We start from the raw sequence: 18976 nt of genomic DNA, 5'->3' as shown, positions 1-18976 counted from the left end.
TAGATAAAGAAACTGAAACAATTTACTGCTAAAGGTTGTAATGTAAAGTAAATATTTGAAAGAAAAACAAACAATAATCCCAAACAACACGGCTGCTTTGCAGATGATTATTTATTAATGTCTGTCCATAATTTTACTTCCTGCCTTTTTTTCTGTGGATTTGTGAAGCAGCAAGTCAGAGATCAAATTCGTTTTCTGAGAAATAAGCCCCTGCATGTTCTTTACATGCCTGTCAGTAGACCTTTTTTTCAGATGTAGCATTGAACAGTGCAGTAATCTCAGGTTTTTAATGTAGCTTCAATTTGATTTGGATGTAATATCTGTAATCACATTTTCTTTACTTCCTTCCGTGGAGTTCACATCGGCAGTATCATAGTACATCTTGTATTTTCAGGTGGAAAAGCTAGATAGGCTAATCGGTGTCCTCCATCTGTAATGACTGACTTTGTAGTGATCCTTTTTCCCCCTTAAATATCGTGTGAGAGAAGAAAATCATTTTCAACCACAAAATGTTGCTGCTGTTCAGCTCTGATGACACCACTCCCTTCACTTCACACACTTGTTCCATTGCCAGAAGGATTTGACAGCATCTCCCTGGTTTTCAGTGCATCTTCAGGTTGCCCAAAGCAGCAGCAACAGCACCTTGCAGCTCTGAGCCTCTTCATCACGTCTGCTCCAAGGGTTCAACAGGCTGTTAACCCACATAATGCACAAGAAAAATGCCTCTGATGATAGCTACCAGTCCTTGCTCTCAAGCACACCTGACATTTAGTTTTCCTGGAATAATAAAGGTATTTTAGCTGAACCTGACTAGTCCTTTTGGAAGGTTTTAGCCTGCTCCAGAATCTCCTAAACAAAAGGTGCTCACCATCTCCGGTTCTTCCCTCCGGTGCAGTGAGTCAGCACTGATATCATTTTCCTAATGATATCCCTGTCTACCTGCTCCAGGCCAGCTGTTTCAAAACAAGATCTGTGTCACAGAGACAATACTCTCCTAACTGGAAGGAACGTTAATCTCTGGACAACTGTTAATGGCTCTAAAAGCAACTCTCGCCTTCAACAAGGAGTTAATGTTCTTATTTTGAATGAAACAAACTGCAAAGGACCACTTCTTCTGTACCGAAACTCTGCCTAGGGCATAGGTTAGACCTGCTTCCACATGGGATGGCTTCTACTCATGATGGCTGCCTCTGGGCTTCCTGGGATCAGAGTGAATTCAGACTCTTGCAAATGAAACTGCTCCAGGACAGGGCCCTGACTATGCAGGGAAATAAAGGTAAAAACATGGATTTTTTTGAAAGGATCCTGTATTAATAAATCCTCACATTCATGCATGTCAGAAATGTTATAAAGCCATAAGCTCTATTTGAAATTCTCATTTTGAACAGGATGCCAGCAGCAAAACCAGGACTGAATGCATTCCTACGTTTCTACATCACAGCCTCTATTTGCAGTCCTTGGGGTAGGCACTACCTTGCACCAAGGAATATAGCAGGGAAACGTTCTGCACTCCTGAGCAGCACTTGATCCTAATTTGTTTTCCTCTGGAGCTCTTTGGTGTTCTAAGATGGATTCTAGAACAGAAAGGTACAATTTTTCTGGCTTCATTTAGGCATCTAGTCTGTATATAAGTCTGGCTTTGTGTTCCATATTGCCTGTGGAGTTAATGGCAAGGAATAGCCCCTTTTGAGGGGTGAAATACACCTTGAAGAGCTGTTGGGACTGGTGAGCTTGTGTCAGCACCTGCTCATTTTTTTGCATTGCTTATGGAAAGAGCTTGGAGAAGATCTCAGTCTTAAACACTGATATTTCACTTAGGAGAGATGGATCCTACCTAGGCATCCTTTAAGTTTTAAGGATGGGAAAAAGAAGCATGAACAACATTAACATCACACAGACTCATCCTCTTCTCCACCTTTTGGCCAAACTGCTGACTACATATCCCTATTTTGTACAAATCATGCAGAAAAATTCCATGCTAAGCTGGTAGAAAAGACAAAAAGCAGCAGCCTGTCTCAGCTCCTCCTTACAGCATCTGTCACTCTGAATTTACATTCATTTAAGGCCTCACCTGTCCAAAGGACACTTTCAGAAAAGCTTCCAATGTCTGACACTGATCTACCAATGATGTTCTCCTTTACAGATACAAATATCAAAACATCCAGTTTTCACACTTTTTTTTTCTGATTTGGAGATCCCAAAAATTTCCCTGTGTTCTCAGTTTTCTGTACAGGTAGTTGCTGTGTTGTTCCTAACTCCTTTTGTGGAGTACTGCAAAAATCGTCCATAGCCACCCCAGGATCCATGAACACAGCTTGGGGTCCTCTGTTCTGTGCTTGTCACATGAAGCACTGTCACACTGAGTCCCACACAGCCCACGTGAAGTTGGCACAGCAGCAGCAGCCAGTGCTGCTCACATCACTAGGGCTGACACCCTGTAAGCAAAACACTGTTTATCCTCCTTCGGCATAAACAGGTTTGATGAGTGTGAGCCTATCATAAAAGATTTTTGCCCCCTGGGTAAATGTCTTTCTTCTAATTGTCTGCTAATTGTCAAACAGCTAACCCCACTTATTACCAAAATTCTTTCTCCAGAGAAAACTCAGCCAGGAGTTTCATAAATCCTTTTTCCTCATCCTTTTTAATTTTAAAAATTGTTCCAAGTATAATTGGTAGCTATCACCTAAGGAGACATTCCGTTTGAGTTAATCAGCTCCTGCAAGTTTATCTGTGATATATTCGAAAATGCCTTAGCCAGCATCTGGCTTTCTGTCTTAATTGGTAATTACTGACCTAAAATTGCCACATACCATAGGCATTTGTACTGACCTCTCAAATTAAGATCCACAAAATTGAAAGAGGAAGAAGCCTATTTGGTCACTTACTCTATCCTTCAAAGTGCATTTATTATTCATGGTGTGTGATAGGGAATATAAGTGTAGGATATGACTGAGAACACCGTAGGTAATTCGACTTTGAAATGTAAATACAATTAATGAGTATACCTGTCTTCCCCCAGGATTTGTCCTTGCCTGCTTCATCATCCTGACCTCTTTCTTTCTTCTCTTCGATAAGGTTTCTGATTTTCTTTACTTCCTTCTCACTCAAGACTGAAACTTTTTGCAGAAGAATTCCAAGAAAAGCACAGAAGATATTGCATGGATTTCTTGAAACACATGCTTTACTAGCATGCCTTTCAGATTTCATTGTGACCAGGAGTGTGTTAAGAGTTGCCTTGATAATTTGGCACTACAAATCATTTGACATGAACATACTATCACAAGTTTTAAAAAGAACACCAGCTTGCTTGCAGTGAAAGCCCACATTGGCAACATTTAGCTACAGTGAAACTGTGCCATTCACTGGCTGTTGCAGACTGCCAACTAAAAGCCACACATTTAAAACAGCAAACTAAATTGGCCCGGGTTAAACCAAGAAAAATTATTTGGAGAAACGCTGGGTCAACCAAGAGAGGGAACAACACAGTAGGTCTCCAGCTCTCAATCTTATATTGCCCCCTAACCAAAATTTGTTCTTTGTAACTGTATACAGTGGCTTGAAAAGAGGCCAAAATCACCCAAGAAAGACCAACACTACTCCATGTCTTGGGACAGGACTGTAGATCAGCTCCAAGAAGGTGCCAGGACAGAGGTGGTGGCTGCTAGGATAAACACAGATGGACCAAAGGTGAAGTTAAGTGCTTGTATTATCTAGTGCCTTCTTCCTGTTTCAGAGATGCCAAACTCACATCCACTGAAATACCACCTAACGCTCAAATGACTGGGACAATATCTACTAACTCCAGAATTGCTGAAACAGACTATACAATTTCTTCCAGAAATTTAGCACACAAACTGTACACAATTGCAGAAGAGAATTCATTATAGGAATGTTTAACTATTTAATAGGATCAATTTTTAGACAAGCAAAGCATCTACCACTTTAAAATGAGAATATAAACAAACAAAACAAAAAACAAGCAAAACCAAACAAACAAAAACCCTGGGGTAGGCACCAGCTGTCCAAGTTAACTTGGACAGAAAATAATTTCAGCTTTGGTAACAGAAAATATTCTGAGTCAATTGCCCAGTGTGTTGAAGTTAATGGCAAACTATTTTAACCTTGGTCATTTTTTGATATGCAACTAATTCCTGACATGCAACTTGCATGATATACTATTGATTAGCCTTCAGGGCACATTCAACAAGAGAGGTTAATTTCTTTTGCATGCTTAAACATTCACATTCCTTCCCTCCTTAGGGAATGTCATGATCAAGAGAAGTATTTTGGCCTTCAAAAACTAGAAGTACATTTGACTGTCGCCAACTTTCGTTCAGCAGAATGCTACTCTGGGGTTTGGTTGAAACAAATTCATCCAGCATTGTTTGTGAATGAAAAAAAAAAAAAAAAAAAAGTTAAGCAAGAGGACTAAAGGCTGCTCAGGCATACCACATCTCTTTTCAACAAGACAAATTACAGCTATTACTTTATATCAATGAACTGTAATAATCTGGAAGGAAAATTTGTGATATTGAGCTCTTATCTACCTTACTTTCTACCTTCTGATAATCAGGGTACTTCGGTGGTAGAGAAGGGGACATTCCTCATGCCAGCTTTGTTCATATGAATTTATTCAATAAAATACATTTTTTAAATCAGCCTTCCAATCAGATAATACATTTATTGCGATTAATGCTCAAGGAGAGTTGTTTACCAGGGATGTCTAAAAATAATACGATTTTTAACATTACGTTCCTCACAGGAGTTAACATTTGGACTTCAGAAATGGAGAATAAAGTGCGAGTGCACCATTTGCCCTTTACGCAGCCAATCTTTGCAGAGCAGAGAAAGTTTCAACAGAAGTAGCTGTTGCCTTTAGTTTCTTTATCATTTTTTTAAAAATCAGTTTCACCTCTGGCTTTCTGTGCTAGCACAAAGCCGACTCCTCTGCAACCTCTTAGACTTGTTCAGTGCTTAAGTCCCACCCAGGAGGGAGCAACTTGGAGTTTTCATTTGGAACTAGCAGGAGGTATCACTGGATGAAAGCAAAGGTAATCCTCTCAGCATGCAATTCAGAAACAATTCTAAGCAGGTCTCAAAAGATGAAATCAGCTGAAGAAACAGATCATCTAGAGGTTGGTCCTGGGCTATTCAGTGTTTCAAAGTCTATCTGCACTGCTGCTCCCCCTTGATCTGTGAAGGTGTGCAGCGCTCAGTGAAGGTCCAGCATAGCACTATCACTGGGCTCTGTGTGTGCAGGCTCAGTTGGATTAGATGACCTTAGAGGTCTCTTCAAACCTAAATGATTCTATGATTCTGCTCCAGACTGCAGAAACAGCTGTGCCCACCCCAGGACACCCTCACTTGCCAGCCTAAGGTTCTGTATTTTTGGTAAATGGGTTTTTAGTAAAAGGGAGTACCACAAGAGGAAAAAATTACTCCTAATTTCTGACAGTCCCCTTCTCATACATTCCCATCAGCCCCATTTGCCAGTGGCACAGCACAAGGGTGTGGGAGGTTACTGGCCCTTGATTCCTCCAGCACAGCTCAGGACCTGTTCTCAGTCACACTGTCTCCAAGGAAGAACTGCAGCTACCGACGAGGGAGGGGAAGCAGCATCTAAGGCAGTTAGCCTCTAAAAATGTTCCCAAAAAGCACTGACCATCATCACAGAATCTCTCAAGGTGGAAGTGACACCTAAGGATCATCAGATTCAATTCCCTGCTCCTCACAGGACTAAATAAAACTAAACACATGGTGCAAAACATCATCCAGACACACCTTGAGCTCTGACAGGCTTGGTTGCATGACTACTTTGCAGGGAGCCTGCAACGGATACTAAGGCAAAATTTCCTGAAAAATTACGAGGCAGGAAAGATGTGCAAAGTCTTATGAGATATTGTGCCCATGTGTTTAAATTTGTGTTCTAGACTGTGGAAGACAAAGAGACAGGAGTAGGATCACCAGGGGAAAACAAAGGCTCTCAGGAATAACAACAGCTACTTTCTCTCTCCAAAAATCCCGGTCATTATTCCTTTTTTCCATCCTTGGGTCCTTCTTGATTTATTACAGTTAGAACAGGATAAAAACCAAACTTCAACAAGAGGCAGCAAGAACTCCTACAGAGATTCATGTTGGGGTTTCAAACTCCTTAACAAACCTGCTGAGGCCTTTTGAAACAGGAAGTTGCTCCTCTGCCTCTGCCCCCTGACAAACCTCCAGTCCAGCTCCTGCCTCCCCACCCTCCCCAGCTACCCTGTCCCTGTGCATTTCAACCATATTTCACAACCCACTACATACATTCCTGTTCTCCCATCTTAGCTTTTGGGGTTGGTTTTAGCATTTCATTATCTTTTGGACTCACTTTTGCTTCAGCACCTGCTACACTTGTAAAGGTTGCTCAGCTTTTAGAAATTAGTAGTAAGATGAGGCTCCTGAAAGTGGGGCAGTTTTTCCATGCAATAATTATGCTCCCTCCACCTTTGTGCTCTTATCTGTACTGGATTCAAGTATTCATTGCTATTAGCACTGACTGATGTTTTTCCAGGATCTCTGACAGTCAAGACACTCACACTCTGACAAGTTATCAGTGTTGGTTTTTGGGTGAAGAGCATATGGAAGATAAAATTCCCCCTTCTTCAGAACAGTTGAACACGAAGCAGGACAGCATAGTTTGAACCAAAAGGCAAGCTGTGCATTAACACCACATATAGAATGGTCAAATTTCCAACAACAGCAGCAACACTGCCTGGTGTGGGATTAATGCTGCCTTTTGCATATTTTAAAGGGGATGACAGAGTTACTAACAACTAGTGAGATTTTTTTATCAATTGCCAGCGGGGAGGCCCTTGCTTTCCAAAACAACTGCCATTATGTGTAACTATCTCTAACACAAAAAGCCTCAAATATTAAATCCATTCCTGGAGAAAAAGAGTAGGGGGAAGGGAAAAGGAAACATCATTTAATTCACTTTAGTTTTAAGTATCATCTAGTAATAGCCTAAATTAGCACAGTGAAGTAATAAAGGTCATGAGTTCAGTAATTTTTAGGTTACCATAGTATATAAACATCTGAAAGACTTGCAGACAGGTGTTGTTGCTTTCTATTATTATTATTACTATTTTGGGAGGTTGGGTTTTTTCCTTTTTCTTGTTGCTTGTACTTGTTAAAAGCCAAAACTTTATCCTTTATTAAAAAATAAAGGAATAACCTTTACCTGAACAGCATTATGTATGTTGAGGTGAAAGTATCAGATAGGAAGTGGACTTGCTTTATATAGGTATAATTTTTCTAAACAAGATGTTCCATGTAGTCAGTATAACTTACAAGCAACACAAAAGTTTGTTGATCCACAAATTCAACACAACTGCTTACAAAGAAAAAAATGTCAGAATGCATTCTGTGTAAGCACACCACAGAAAACAATGTGGCTAAGAAAAAAAACAAAACAAAACAAAAAAACCCAGACAAACAGTAAGATGTATAGATCAGCAGGCAGAAAATACATGTTCAAGCTGGAACTTACCACAACATGGAAAAAGCATTTTTTTTTCTTACAGCCCTGCCCATCTGCGATAAACAAAAACCAAGCACGCAGCATCTGTGTTCTCTCTTCTTAATGTCAGCTTACAAATACTGCAAAGCAACTATGATCTTATACAACTTCCAAGGCAACGTGTTGTTTTTCTGAAAGACCAACATATTTTGTATGGATCTAAAGATGGATTTGTGGCTGTCAAACACTCCATCTGGTTTCTAAAGCTGAGCAAACATTGCTTTATTAAATAGCAAAATAAAAATATTTCACTTAGAACTAGACCCACATGTAATCAAGCACCAGCAAGTAGGCACTTGCTACATTATTGGTATCTTGAAAACATTCTGTCTAACAACTTTGGGTTGTTAGAACATCATGTCATCTAGCCCATCCTCCATGAACTTCTTGTAAATGGCCATAAACTTTGCAACAAATGCTTCCAGATGATAAATGGCTTTGCTGCCCAGTTGCAGGCGGTGTTCATAGAAGGCCGCCATCTGTGCAACTTCTCCTTTCAGTTGTCCATCACAGTTATTTAGAAGCTCTGTTAGGAGGCCCTAAAATGGAAAAGAAACAGGACAGTATTTGAAAAATTAGGAATTTTTTGTTAAGAGGATAACCTTGTTTCTCTGAAAATATCCAAGCTATGAGCAATAGCTCACTCATTAATCCAACAGAAGAGACATTCAAGAATCATTTACTGGAACCATTTATGGTTTAATAAAGAAAATATGTTAATCTCATCTCCAAATACTGTAACCTCTACTGCATGGAGGCACATGGCCCTGGGGAGAATTCTTACCAAGATAGCAAGTGTATTAAAGTCACTTACTTCTATTTTGACAGCATCGAGCACAAAAAGAAACAGTATTTATTAAAAAAAAAAAGAAAGGGGCTTATTTAGAATTTCTGTTTATATTTATGCACATATTTATGTGCAGACACACGATACAACTTGACCACAGTACTTTGGTCATTACAAAACCCCAAAATGCATTATTTTAGATCTCAACAATAAAATCATTGCAAATCCATCTATATTAAAACAGTCAGGATTAAGTGAGAAGTATCTCTAGACCATTTCAAGTTTATGAAGAAGGAGAGGGTAGAGAATATGCACCTTTTGCCTCCCCAACACAGCAATGCAGGATCCACTAACCTACCATAAGAAATGAAGGTTAAAGAAACCTCTGACTACCAAAAATGTCAGAAAACAGAAATCAGTCAATGTGCAAAAAATTATATCTGAAGGCAGAGTCCACCTAGGTTAAGCTGCAAAGATTATATCTTTAATGTTTGTTCTGCTCTAGATGTCTTCAGCATCTTTCATCATGCTAAAAATAAGAACATACACATCCCACTTGCTTTTTTCCTCTCAATACGACTTTGAAAAGGCCTGGTGCTCTAGCATCCTTCAGCACATCTCTCCACTAGGACATAGCAAATACTGAATTTCTAACAACAAAAGTTATAAAAAAGAAAATCATATTTGATTTGATATGAAAACATATCAAGCCTACAGAATCATATGGTCATTAAGGCTGTAAAAGACGACCAAAATGATGAAGTACAGCCTTTGACCAAATAGCACCACGCCCACTAACCCATATCACGAAGTACCAAGTCTACTAGCTCTTTCAACACCTCCAGGGATGGTGATTCTATTTGGAAAGGACACAGCTTTCCATCAATATTTTGATAATTTGTGATGTTTTGGTGGGTTTTTTTGTTTGTTTGTTTTTTAACTCTAGCTGGGACTGTCATAGCATTAATATTTACAACACTTTAAGAGCTAGATAGCTGAATTACCTTCATTATAATCTCAGGAGGAATGCAATGTGTCAAGAGTTCATAAAGCCGTCCACGGACCTCTAAAAGCCTGTGGGAATGACACCACAAAATATCAGAAGTGTGACCCCAAATCATTCTAATATATTTTCATTATTTATGAAATACATTTCAGAAAAAAAAAAAAAAAAGGCAAAGTTTCTTCGGTTTTGCATGTTATTTTAAACCCAAAAGCATTGCTCAAGTGAATTTCAATTCAAATGCTGCATATCACCTTTTATTCAAAAGATAAGTTACATATACCCTAGTTACAAAGGTCTTCGTTAATCTAGAAGCTACAAGGCTATTAGAATTTGTCTCAGGCTTGCCTTCCTTTAATTCCACTTCATATCTAAGTTATTATTCATGCTTAAGGTTACTGAGGAGACAAACAAAAATTGATTAGCACCACAGGATTCCTTTATGCTGTTTTTCTGTTTCATTGTTTATAAAAAGGGGTAAGATAATTAGGTGGCAAAAGTGACACAGTTACCAAGGCTCACCTTTTGGTATCAGGAGGTCAGACACTGCAAGCATTTAAATTAAGTGACATCTCATACCCCCCACAAAAAAAAAAAAAAAAAAAGATAGAAAACACAACATGCAACTAAGCCTATGTTCACTTTTGATTACTAAGCTTCAACAGGGAAAAGCAACAGCTTTTTGTTTCCTGATACTCATTCAGTGTCCTCTGGCAATTTGAAAGCTCACTTCCTCCGGCTGCAAAGTACCACCTCCAGAAGAATTAACAGAAAATTGCACATAACGAAAGATGCCATGTTTTTATATTCAACTTTTTTTTAGGTTCCAGAACACACCAAAACCAAAATCTATAACTCTAAACAAGTCCGTCACCTACCTTTGTGGTGTCTGTTGACCAACAATGGCATTTGCAGTTTCTCTCAAATAAACTTCCCAGTCCATTTCAGGAATGTCTTGGTCAGCAGTAAAAGGATACCTACATAATAAAAATTTTTTAAAATTAATATCAAAGCAAATTATCACCTATTCTAACATGGTCTTGGAAGTAAGGTAATTCATATGTCTGACAGTATAATTTACATTAATCTTTGTAGTGACTTACTGTTGTACTCTGCAGCACTCACAGATAAGTAGTGCTTTCCGAAGATTCCTGCCAGATTTCTCTGCAATCCTTTGAGCCAGTTCCTGAGGAAGAGTCAGGCCTTCTTTCTTACACACACTGGACAAGACATGGCAGATCTGGATGGAAAACAGATATTTCCTGTTAGAAAGATTCCTGGACCAGAGATGGACCAGTCTTTCATAAGACATGCTCGACAAGTCACCGACCACAAAGAAAAGCTAGGTCACTGTGTGAAAGTAAAATATCTCGTAAATCCACAGCAAGAACTTATCTAGTCAGAATTTTTAAATAATTTATTTTTGCTTCTATTTTAACATACGTCTTCAATGCTGGGAGCAGGCACTCGTATAGCCAGGCATCTGCTTTGAATAGGTCCTATAATTTTTGACATGGAGTTGCAGCACAGGATCAACCTGCAGGTCGCCATGTACTTCTCCATTGTTCTTCGCAAAGCATGCTGAGCATCTTTAGTGAGTTTGTCAACTTCTGTTAGCAGCACCACTGAAAAAAGGATTAAAAATAGTGGGGGTTTGTATTAATAAAAAAATCTTTCTAAGAAAACAAATACATTCGACGTAGAAACGATAATACCAGAATAAATGATAACATGCAGAAGAAGGCAGCATGGTTACACAGGCAGGAAAATAAAGATTAAGATGTGTGCCTTTTTGACTGTACAATCTGCTCCTTCACACACTATATTCATGTCCTGGAATGTCAGTTTCTTGAGAGCACGGCCTGCAATGCTTCAGTGCCAAGAAAAATCCAGATAGGTGTAGCAGCTTTCACCCTGATAACTAGTACAGTAATTTCTTTACAGGAGTTTTAAAGTAAGTCATGGAGCAGAAGTTATGGCATAAGGCTATATCAAAAAGTAAAATTTCTTGAAAACTCTCAATACATTTTATATCTAAAAGCCAATGTCTTAGCCTGACAAAGGAATAGTAAAAAGCTGCCTTATTATTGTAGCTACAGCACCTTTCCGTGGTCTTTTAAAGAAAAAAAGAAAATATATTTAAAAAATGCTTCACAACAATCCAGAGATACCTAATATAAAGCAGCCAACCTAATCAGCGACCCTCTGCAGGTTCCTGCACAGGCAACTGATAGATGGCTCACTTCAATACTCTGAAGTATTGTCTAGAGCCTGGAGGAACAAGTCATCCCAGTATTCTTCTTCCACTTCTGGTTATACACACAGCCTAGCAATACCAGACAGCTTACAAGATACTTTGAGGTGCATGATACAACTGCAGCTGTAAGGATACATACATCAATAACTGGTGGAGACAATCAGGGTCTAGCAGCTCAGGTGAAACAGTGCTTTCCGGGAACACCAAGACACAGAACAGAAGGAAAATGCAACAAAGTACTAAATCCATGAACATTTTCAGCTAATTTCTCCTCTACTATCAATCAAGATTTCTTCTCTCCTAAAATCCCTTTATATAGTTCTGATTTTACTTTCAAGTTAGTCATGGGGAGGAAAAATAAGCCAATTATAGCAACATGTGTCTTGGAAAATTCAGTGAAAGTCTCCTTCATTTTCTTACCCAGTGTCCCTCCGTACACTATGGATAAAAATCTTCTAAATGGGAATAGGTTTGTTTGTACCTGCATAATGCACAAAGGTACACACATGAAACAACGGGATCAAATTTCTGAAAAAAATCCCAAGTTTAAAAAGCCCTTGACTGGTTTTAACTGTTCTACTCACCTTTAAAATCTCGCTGAGTACTTGTCTCAAGCTGTTGGGACTGTGCTACTGTCTTCAAGAGTTCCTGAATTACTACACGGTCATTGTTTCCCGCATCACTGTAACAGGAGTTTGAATAAATTTTGGTTTAAAACAACTTTATATTCCATATAAAACATATCCTCCTAAGCAACCTCCTGGTAAACTGACTCAACAAGAAAATTCAGAAGCTGCTGAGGTTAGAATTAAGCTCAACACACATATTTTGTTGAAAGTTACCTATCCAGTAATAAGAACAACCTAAAGTTTATGCAGGCACAGCTGGATTAGTAGCACTGTATTGAAGAGTAGTGAAACCACTGTCAAATTCACTCATAAAAACAGAACTTATTCTTCTGGGATAAGAAATCTAAACTTTTCTTACCTACAACCTGGACAAAGACAGATAATGTGAACACTCTTATTCATTATGGAAAGAACAACTAAGTCTAACCACACAACAGTATGTCTGACTCAACAAACTCAAAAGCAGGGGTTTTTTTCCCCCCACAAAAACTAGATGTCATGCAATGAACAACCTAAAAGCTTAATGCACACTTGAATGGCAGACGCACTGAAGTTACAAGTTACCGGTAATATACTGATACTGAGATGCTATTACAGCATTAGGTTTGCTTTTTTTCTCTAAAAAGGCAAGAAAACATGGGGAAATTCTAGACTTCTCCTGCCCCTTTTCTTCACTATACATGACAGTAGCATTGCACAGCTTTCTCAGTCCCCAGGTTATAGTAGCTCAGCTAGTTTGACTCAGATTTGACAACCAGAGGGGACTACTGACTTGCAAGGTGGATTACCAAAAAAGCTAATAAAAAGGGGAAGAAAACACTGCCTATTTAGCATCCCAGGCAATTGCCTTCACAGAAGCAGCAGTAGCTCTGTTATATTTCACTGGCAAGGAAATGAAAAGACATTTGTCTGCGCTGTTCTCTTCACCACTCGACCAGACCTTCCCCATTATTGCCAGGGAGAAGGCAGCAGAACAGAGAGAAGCATATTAGCTCAACAATTCACAAACTGCTCGATGGGCTATGCTGACTTGGACTGCAGAGCTCTGTTCTTCAGCAAGGCAGCAAATCTTTGCTTTTGTATTTGTGCTGTAATCAAAATGAAACAAGCCTTCTACTACAGTTCTACTTATGAGCTATGCCAGCTGTTAGAAATGGAAAGTGATTAAAATAGTGTCCTAACATTTAAATTATTTTCTGTAGCAACAGAGAACTCAGAGATATAATTTCATGGCAAAAGATTATCCTTGGTATTATATGACCACATCAAACATTCTAGGAAAACAATGAACAAAGGCAGTTACCAGACAAGCATTTGATTTTTATTGCTCCTTATTCTTTACGGATGCACTAACTCAGCAGAACCCATTTTAAAGGATCTACCCAAGCTAGTCAAGTGACTAGAAGAAAATACTCTGGAATTCAGACAATATCCTCTTTTTGAAAGAAGGAGAACATTTCTGTTAAATGTTACATTTCTATCTAATGTTAACTAAATTTAAGTCTTCTATCTGCAGCATCCTTCCCAGAAATTCATTTCCTTTCTCTGTTAGCCATTTATCACATTCCCTGTTACTCAAGATGCACAACATGATTTCACTGTATTATAACTCAATCAAACTTAAAGGCTATAGTACAGCACAGGCAGGTTTACTGTCTGGTCAAACAAAAACATGGCAATTGCTTGCTACTTAAAGCCTATGAATCAATATATTGATTCTTAATCAAAACTTAGCACTACTATTATGTACAATAACCACTACACTAATTCTACACTTTCAGGATTTTTATACGTAAAGTAAAATACAATTATTTTATATGAGATGAGCTTAGTTGATTAGAGTATGGTGTTAATAACACCAGCGTTGTGGGTTCAATCCCCGTATGGGCCATTCACTTAAGAACTGGACTTAATGATCCCTTGGGTCCCTTCCAATTCAGAATGTTCTACGAAATCTATGTTTCAAGCTCTAAGTACTCTATGCAGTGTAACAGAAGAAGTATTATTAGTATCAGCTTATCAGAGCAGAAGACTGAAAGGTGACACATTTTATATCACCAAAATAAATATATCACCAATAAAACTCTCAGTTTTTACTGATAATTAACTGTTAATTATTTGTGTCTGTATTAGAACACCAGCAGATATTCACTAATCAATACACAGATTAGCTGCAGAACAAGATTTCTAAGGGGATCTGGCACATGAGAATAGCTTCTAAAATGCAAAGCAGCATGGGCAAAGGTTTAGCAGTAAGCACAAAGTTACTTTAGGATACTCATTGTCTTATAATTGCAACACAGACAACAAAGCCAACATAACCAACGCCTCTCAGTGCACAATGACATTTACTCTTCTGTGATTTAAAGCAATGTTACAGGTTTCAGGCAAATACAAGTATTTACTTTGGGTCAGTGAACTATCACAATTTCACAACTGCCAAAGAAGATGTACAGTACCACATTATAGCTTCTGTTGTTTAAATCAACATCTGAGCTCGCTCAAGACAGGATTTGCAGTATTTTGTGGTGTTATTCTTTCTTGTACTTTAAAATGCATTATTTGAATAGTTACTGGGCAAACCTTGCTTACTTTCTAATTCTTTTAGTTTTGTACTTGTGAGAGAACTAACAATATGGAGGTGTTAGTTCCAATAAAAAAACTCAATATCAACTGAAATGGTTAAGTCTATGAATCCAGAATTGTTTCTGTTACCCAGTCCTCAACAACAGCATGCTTACGTGGTTAGTTAAGCAGAACATTAGTGTCTTCAGTATGCAGCAATACCAATTTCTGTTCAGAGTTGTTCAATTAAAAATCCTCTCCCTGTTCTCATTTGCAGACCAAACCCATAAACCATTACCAAATTTGCTCAGGCAACAAATTGGGCAATCAGTCCCTCATGTCCAGGCTGAAATCACCTACAACAAGACCATTAGCTAATCTTGAAAGTGGGGCATTTTTACTGTACACTTACCTTGGGTTAACTTCAAGGTGATAATTACTTGCAATGGTGCTAATTTCGATCTTCTTTTTAGAAGGCGCCTATATGGAAAGTAAGCATGTTAATGTTCAAGAAGTGTTCTAAAAATCCATCTTATAAACTACAACAGTCAAACCAAGAGTCTCAGAGATCAAAGAACTGCTGAGACACTGGACTTGCCTATCTCCTATACCTCCAACCCCACCTCCAAAAGAAAAAAGGAGAACCGACACATCATCCAGCTGTAAAATAGCAACAATGATTATTATAGCAACGCCTGCTATGTATTACTGCATACTCCAGTTACTCCAGAGTCCTGTAAAAGGAGGCTCATTATTGGAATCAGCTATTCAAAATAAATGACACTTTGCCCATTCAAAGAAAAGTTTTGGAGGCAAAACTGCTGGACAAGCCTGAAGAGGCTGTTAACTTCTCCTGTCAGAGAACTTCAAGTCTCTACTTTGAAGAAAGTATTACTATTTAAAGCACCACTGAATTTAGGTCTGGACAGTTAAATATATTCTATATTTATTTCATCCAGTTTAAATATATTATTTATTCCATCACTGATAGTTAAAAAGAAAACATTAAATAACCTATTTATCAATGAAGCCAGATAACCCCTTGCTGGTTAAGCCTTCTACAGCAAGGATTTTTAATAGGTAAAGAATGCCTAAGACCAGGGCAGATAAAATTTAAATTTGGTTTTGGTTTTTGTCTTTTATTTTTGCTGAAATTGCCACTATGAGAACAAGAAAACAATGTAAAACTTGAATATATGCAAAAAGCAGTGCTAAGAATTAAAAAAATAACCCTTATTCTACAGACTAACTAAATTCTATATATTTAATTCAGAACTAGTCTGTCATGACAGATGCTATTGTTCAAACCAACCTGTAAACAACAAATTAAAAACCCCACCCCAAACAAAATAACACATAAGAAAAGCCAACCAGGCACAGAAAACAGAGAATCCCACATCCTGAAGACCTAGGGAACAAGAACATTTGGAAAACTATTTGTTCATATAACCAAACTAGTATAACTAATTACATAAAGAAGTTTGAATATACAGAGAGGGGGGGAATTGGTTTTAAAACTCAAAAAAAATATAAAGGCCTCACAACAGAAACCTATCTGTATATCCATGTTACTTCACAGCAGATGGGAGACATATTTTTTGTTTTTGTTTCTTTTTACCGTTATACTCTGATGCTCAATCCTCAGTTTCTCCACTCCTGCACCATACAATTCCCTTAACAAGCACATTATTCTTGTCTTTTTTCCAGCTCCTGATGGTCCATACACCAACAGATGAGGAAAGTCACCACACTGAACCTGAACAAAAAGCAACATGATTAGTTAGTTATAACAGTATTCTCTTTATAAGAGAGTAATGCATCCTTCCATTCTCACCCAAGTTTACGTAAAATGACTTTTCTAGCTCCATGATAACATAGTACTTAGAATCAAGATTGCTGAATCCCTTTCCTGCAGCAACATTTCCTATAGAAAATATTTTTCTGAAAGCCATGTGCAACTTATTTAACCTCAAACACTTCATCACTCAGAAAATACCCCAAACAAACCAACAAACAACAAAATCCTTAAAAAAACCCATCCCAGCATTTACAAGCTTTCCAGGGTTACTAGAATGACAGCTGCAATAAACACACGGTTAAAAGGTTTAAAAGAAAGACTAAAACAGACACAGAGAGAAAGAGAAAATTAGTTCGGAGTTTCACTTGCAAGCTTTGAATATAGGCAAAGGAGTAACAGGTAGCCTGTGTTTAAATGAAGCCAGGCTGGAAGGGACCCCCAGTGGTTCATCTCCTCCAGCCTCCCTGCTCAGGCAGGGCCATCCCAGAGCGCATGGCACAGGCCTGTGTCCAGATGATTGCTGGATTATCTCCCGTGAAGGAGGCTCCATAACCTCTCCGCACAGCCTGTTCCAGTGCGCGGTCCCCCGCACAGCAAAGAAGCTCCCTCCCATACTGAGGCGAAATCCCAACCCCTGAGGCACCGTCCCCGCGGGGAAGAGAGCACCCGGAGGCCACAGGGCCGCGGCGGGGAGGCCGACGGAGCGGAGCGGGTCGGCCCCGGGGGTCCGTGCGTGCCGCACTGACCAGGTTGCGGAGCCGCGCCGCCTGCTCGCGGTGGAAGTCGAGGCGGGCGAGGGCGCCGGGCCGGTGCTTGTCGGCCCACAGGCTCATGGCGCCGCAAAGCCCGCGCTACGGCGGCCGCCGAGGGACAAACCGCGTCGGCGGCGGCCCCGCCCCCGCTGCTCCCCGAGCCCGGCCCAGGGCAGGGTGGATGGTTCCAGAGGCCCGGCTCGGTGCCAGCCGGGATTGGGTTCCACCTTCCCGAGTGACAGAGCCAGCAGGCGGCACTGCGCTCCGCGAGAGCTTTGCCGAAACAGCCCCATACCAGTCACTGTGAAGGACATTGACTCCATTGACTCCATCACCCCCACTGTATCCCCAGAACCACGGAGCCCTCCGAGCCCCGTTCGAAATCAGTCCTCTCCAGGGGCGTTTCGCAGAATCACGGAAGCAGTTTAGGTTGGGAAAGACCTCTGGGGTGGATCATCGAGTCTAACCTGTGACCAAACACCGCCACGTCAACTCGTTCATGGCACTCAGTGCCACATCCAGTCTTTCCTTAAACACCTCCAGGGATGGTGACTCCGCCATCTCCCTGGGCAGCCCGTTCCAATGTCTCATCACTCTTTCTGTGAAGAAATCGTTCCTAATGTCCAAACTAAACATCCCTTGGTGCAGCTTAAGGCTATAAAGAGAGAGGGCTTATAATTAGACTGTAATTTGGAATATGCATTCTCCAAAAACCCACAACACCTAAAAAAACTTGTGTTTCTTTCTTGTTTGTTGGTGGAGACATCATTGTTATCTTATTAATAACGTCCACTGGGATCTGATGACATCAATCTTGCCATTTTATTCCTAAAATCTGGATGTCCTGCCCTGGCCCCTTTACCTTACTTTGTTTTATGGCAAAACCAGCTTTCAGGATTCAGATTGTTTGCTTCCATTGCTTGAAAACTTCCACTGTGTAGTATCCCTAATAAATTAAGCATCATGCAAAAGTGATATTATTTGAAAGCAGAATTCCTTGAAGTGATGAAATATGGATATACACATGAATAGTCTGTAAAGTGTCAAGCCTAATTTTTTTTATGATTTCTGTGAAAAAAATTAAAGTGAGATGAAACATTCGTGTTACTGTTCATGTTTTACCAGCTCTGCGTGCACAGTTATTCACACAGTCAGAATGCATAAGGCAGTTAATGGCTTCACTAACCAAGACATTTAAGTTGCTCATAAAAATCACAAAAACCTACTGGGGGCACTAGGCAGTAGAGCCCTTCCATTGATACCATGTTACCTGTTTATCTGAAATAGTTGCATTACTTACTCTCATAGACACTTATTAATCAGTTTTATTTGCATATTGCCATGAATTAGCAAATTCTACAGCTACCTGAAAGGAGATTGTAGGCAGGTGGAAGTCAGACAACTAGTGACAGGACAACAGGTTGAAGTCTTAAGCTGTGAGAGAGGAGGTTTAGGTTAGACATTAGGAGAAAATTCTTTACATAAAGGGTCATTAGATATTGGAATGGGCTGCACAGAGATGTGATGGAGTCCCTGTCCCTGGATATGTTTAAGGAAAGACTGGATGTGGCACTCAGTGCCACGGTCTAGTTGACGTGGTATTGTGTAGTAAATTGGACCCAATGATCTC

General features: G+C 39.5%; 1 protein-coding gene across 1 annotated transcript; it reads right to left on the bottom strand.

Moving 5' to 3' along the window:
- Positions 1-4397: 4397 nt before the first annotated feature.
- On the bottom strand, positions 4398-17470 carry RFC3 (replication factor C subunit 3). The gene is made up of 9 exons (XM_050332453.1): positions 17341-17470; positions 16415-16552; positions 15209-15276; positions 12187-12284; positions 10789-10970; positions 10449-10585; positions 10224-10322; positions 9347-9416; positions 4398-8094 (listed from the first exon to the last, which is right to left on the bottom strand). Exons 1-9 carry the CDS (start codon positions 17425-17427, stop codon positions 7903-7905), a joined length of 1071 nt encoding a protein of 356 aa, XP_050188410.1. The 5' UTR covers positions 17428-17470; the 3' UTR covers positions 4398-7902.
- Positions 17471-18976: the final 1506 nt, after the last annotated feature.

This window comes from Myiozetetes cayanensis, unplaced genomic scaffold, assembly GCF_022539395.1.
Source record: "Myiozetetes cayanensis isolate MyiCay16 unplaced genomic scaffold, myiCay2020 scf5-8, whole genome shotgun sequence".
NCBI lineage: Eukaryota > Metazoa > Chordata > Aves > Passeriformes > Tyrannidae > Myiozetetes > Myiozetetes cayanensis.
This window is presented reverse-complemented; position numbering and strand designations above follow the sequence as displayed.

Bases quoted from the DNA above. Each gene is read 5' to 3' on its own strand.
- RFC3 (XM_050332453.1), bottom strand. From the start codon at position 17,427: ATGAGCCTGTGGGCCGACAAGCACCGGCCCGGCGCCCTCGCCCGCCTC. The intron at 10,971-12,186 runs GTGAGTAGAACA...TCCTTTTTTCAG, and splicing joins TACTCAGCGAGATTTTAAAG to TGGTGCTGCTAACAGAAGTT. The intron at 10,323-10,448 runs GTAAGTCACTAC...TTTATTATGTAG, and splicing joins GAGTGCTGCAGAGTACAACA to GTATCCTTTTACTGCTGACC.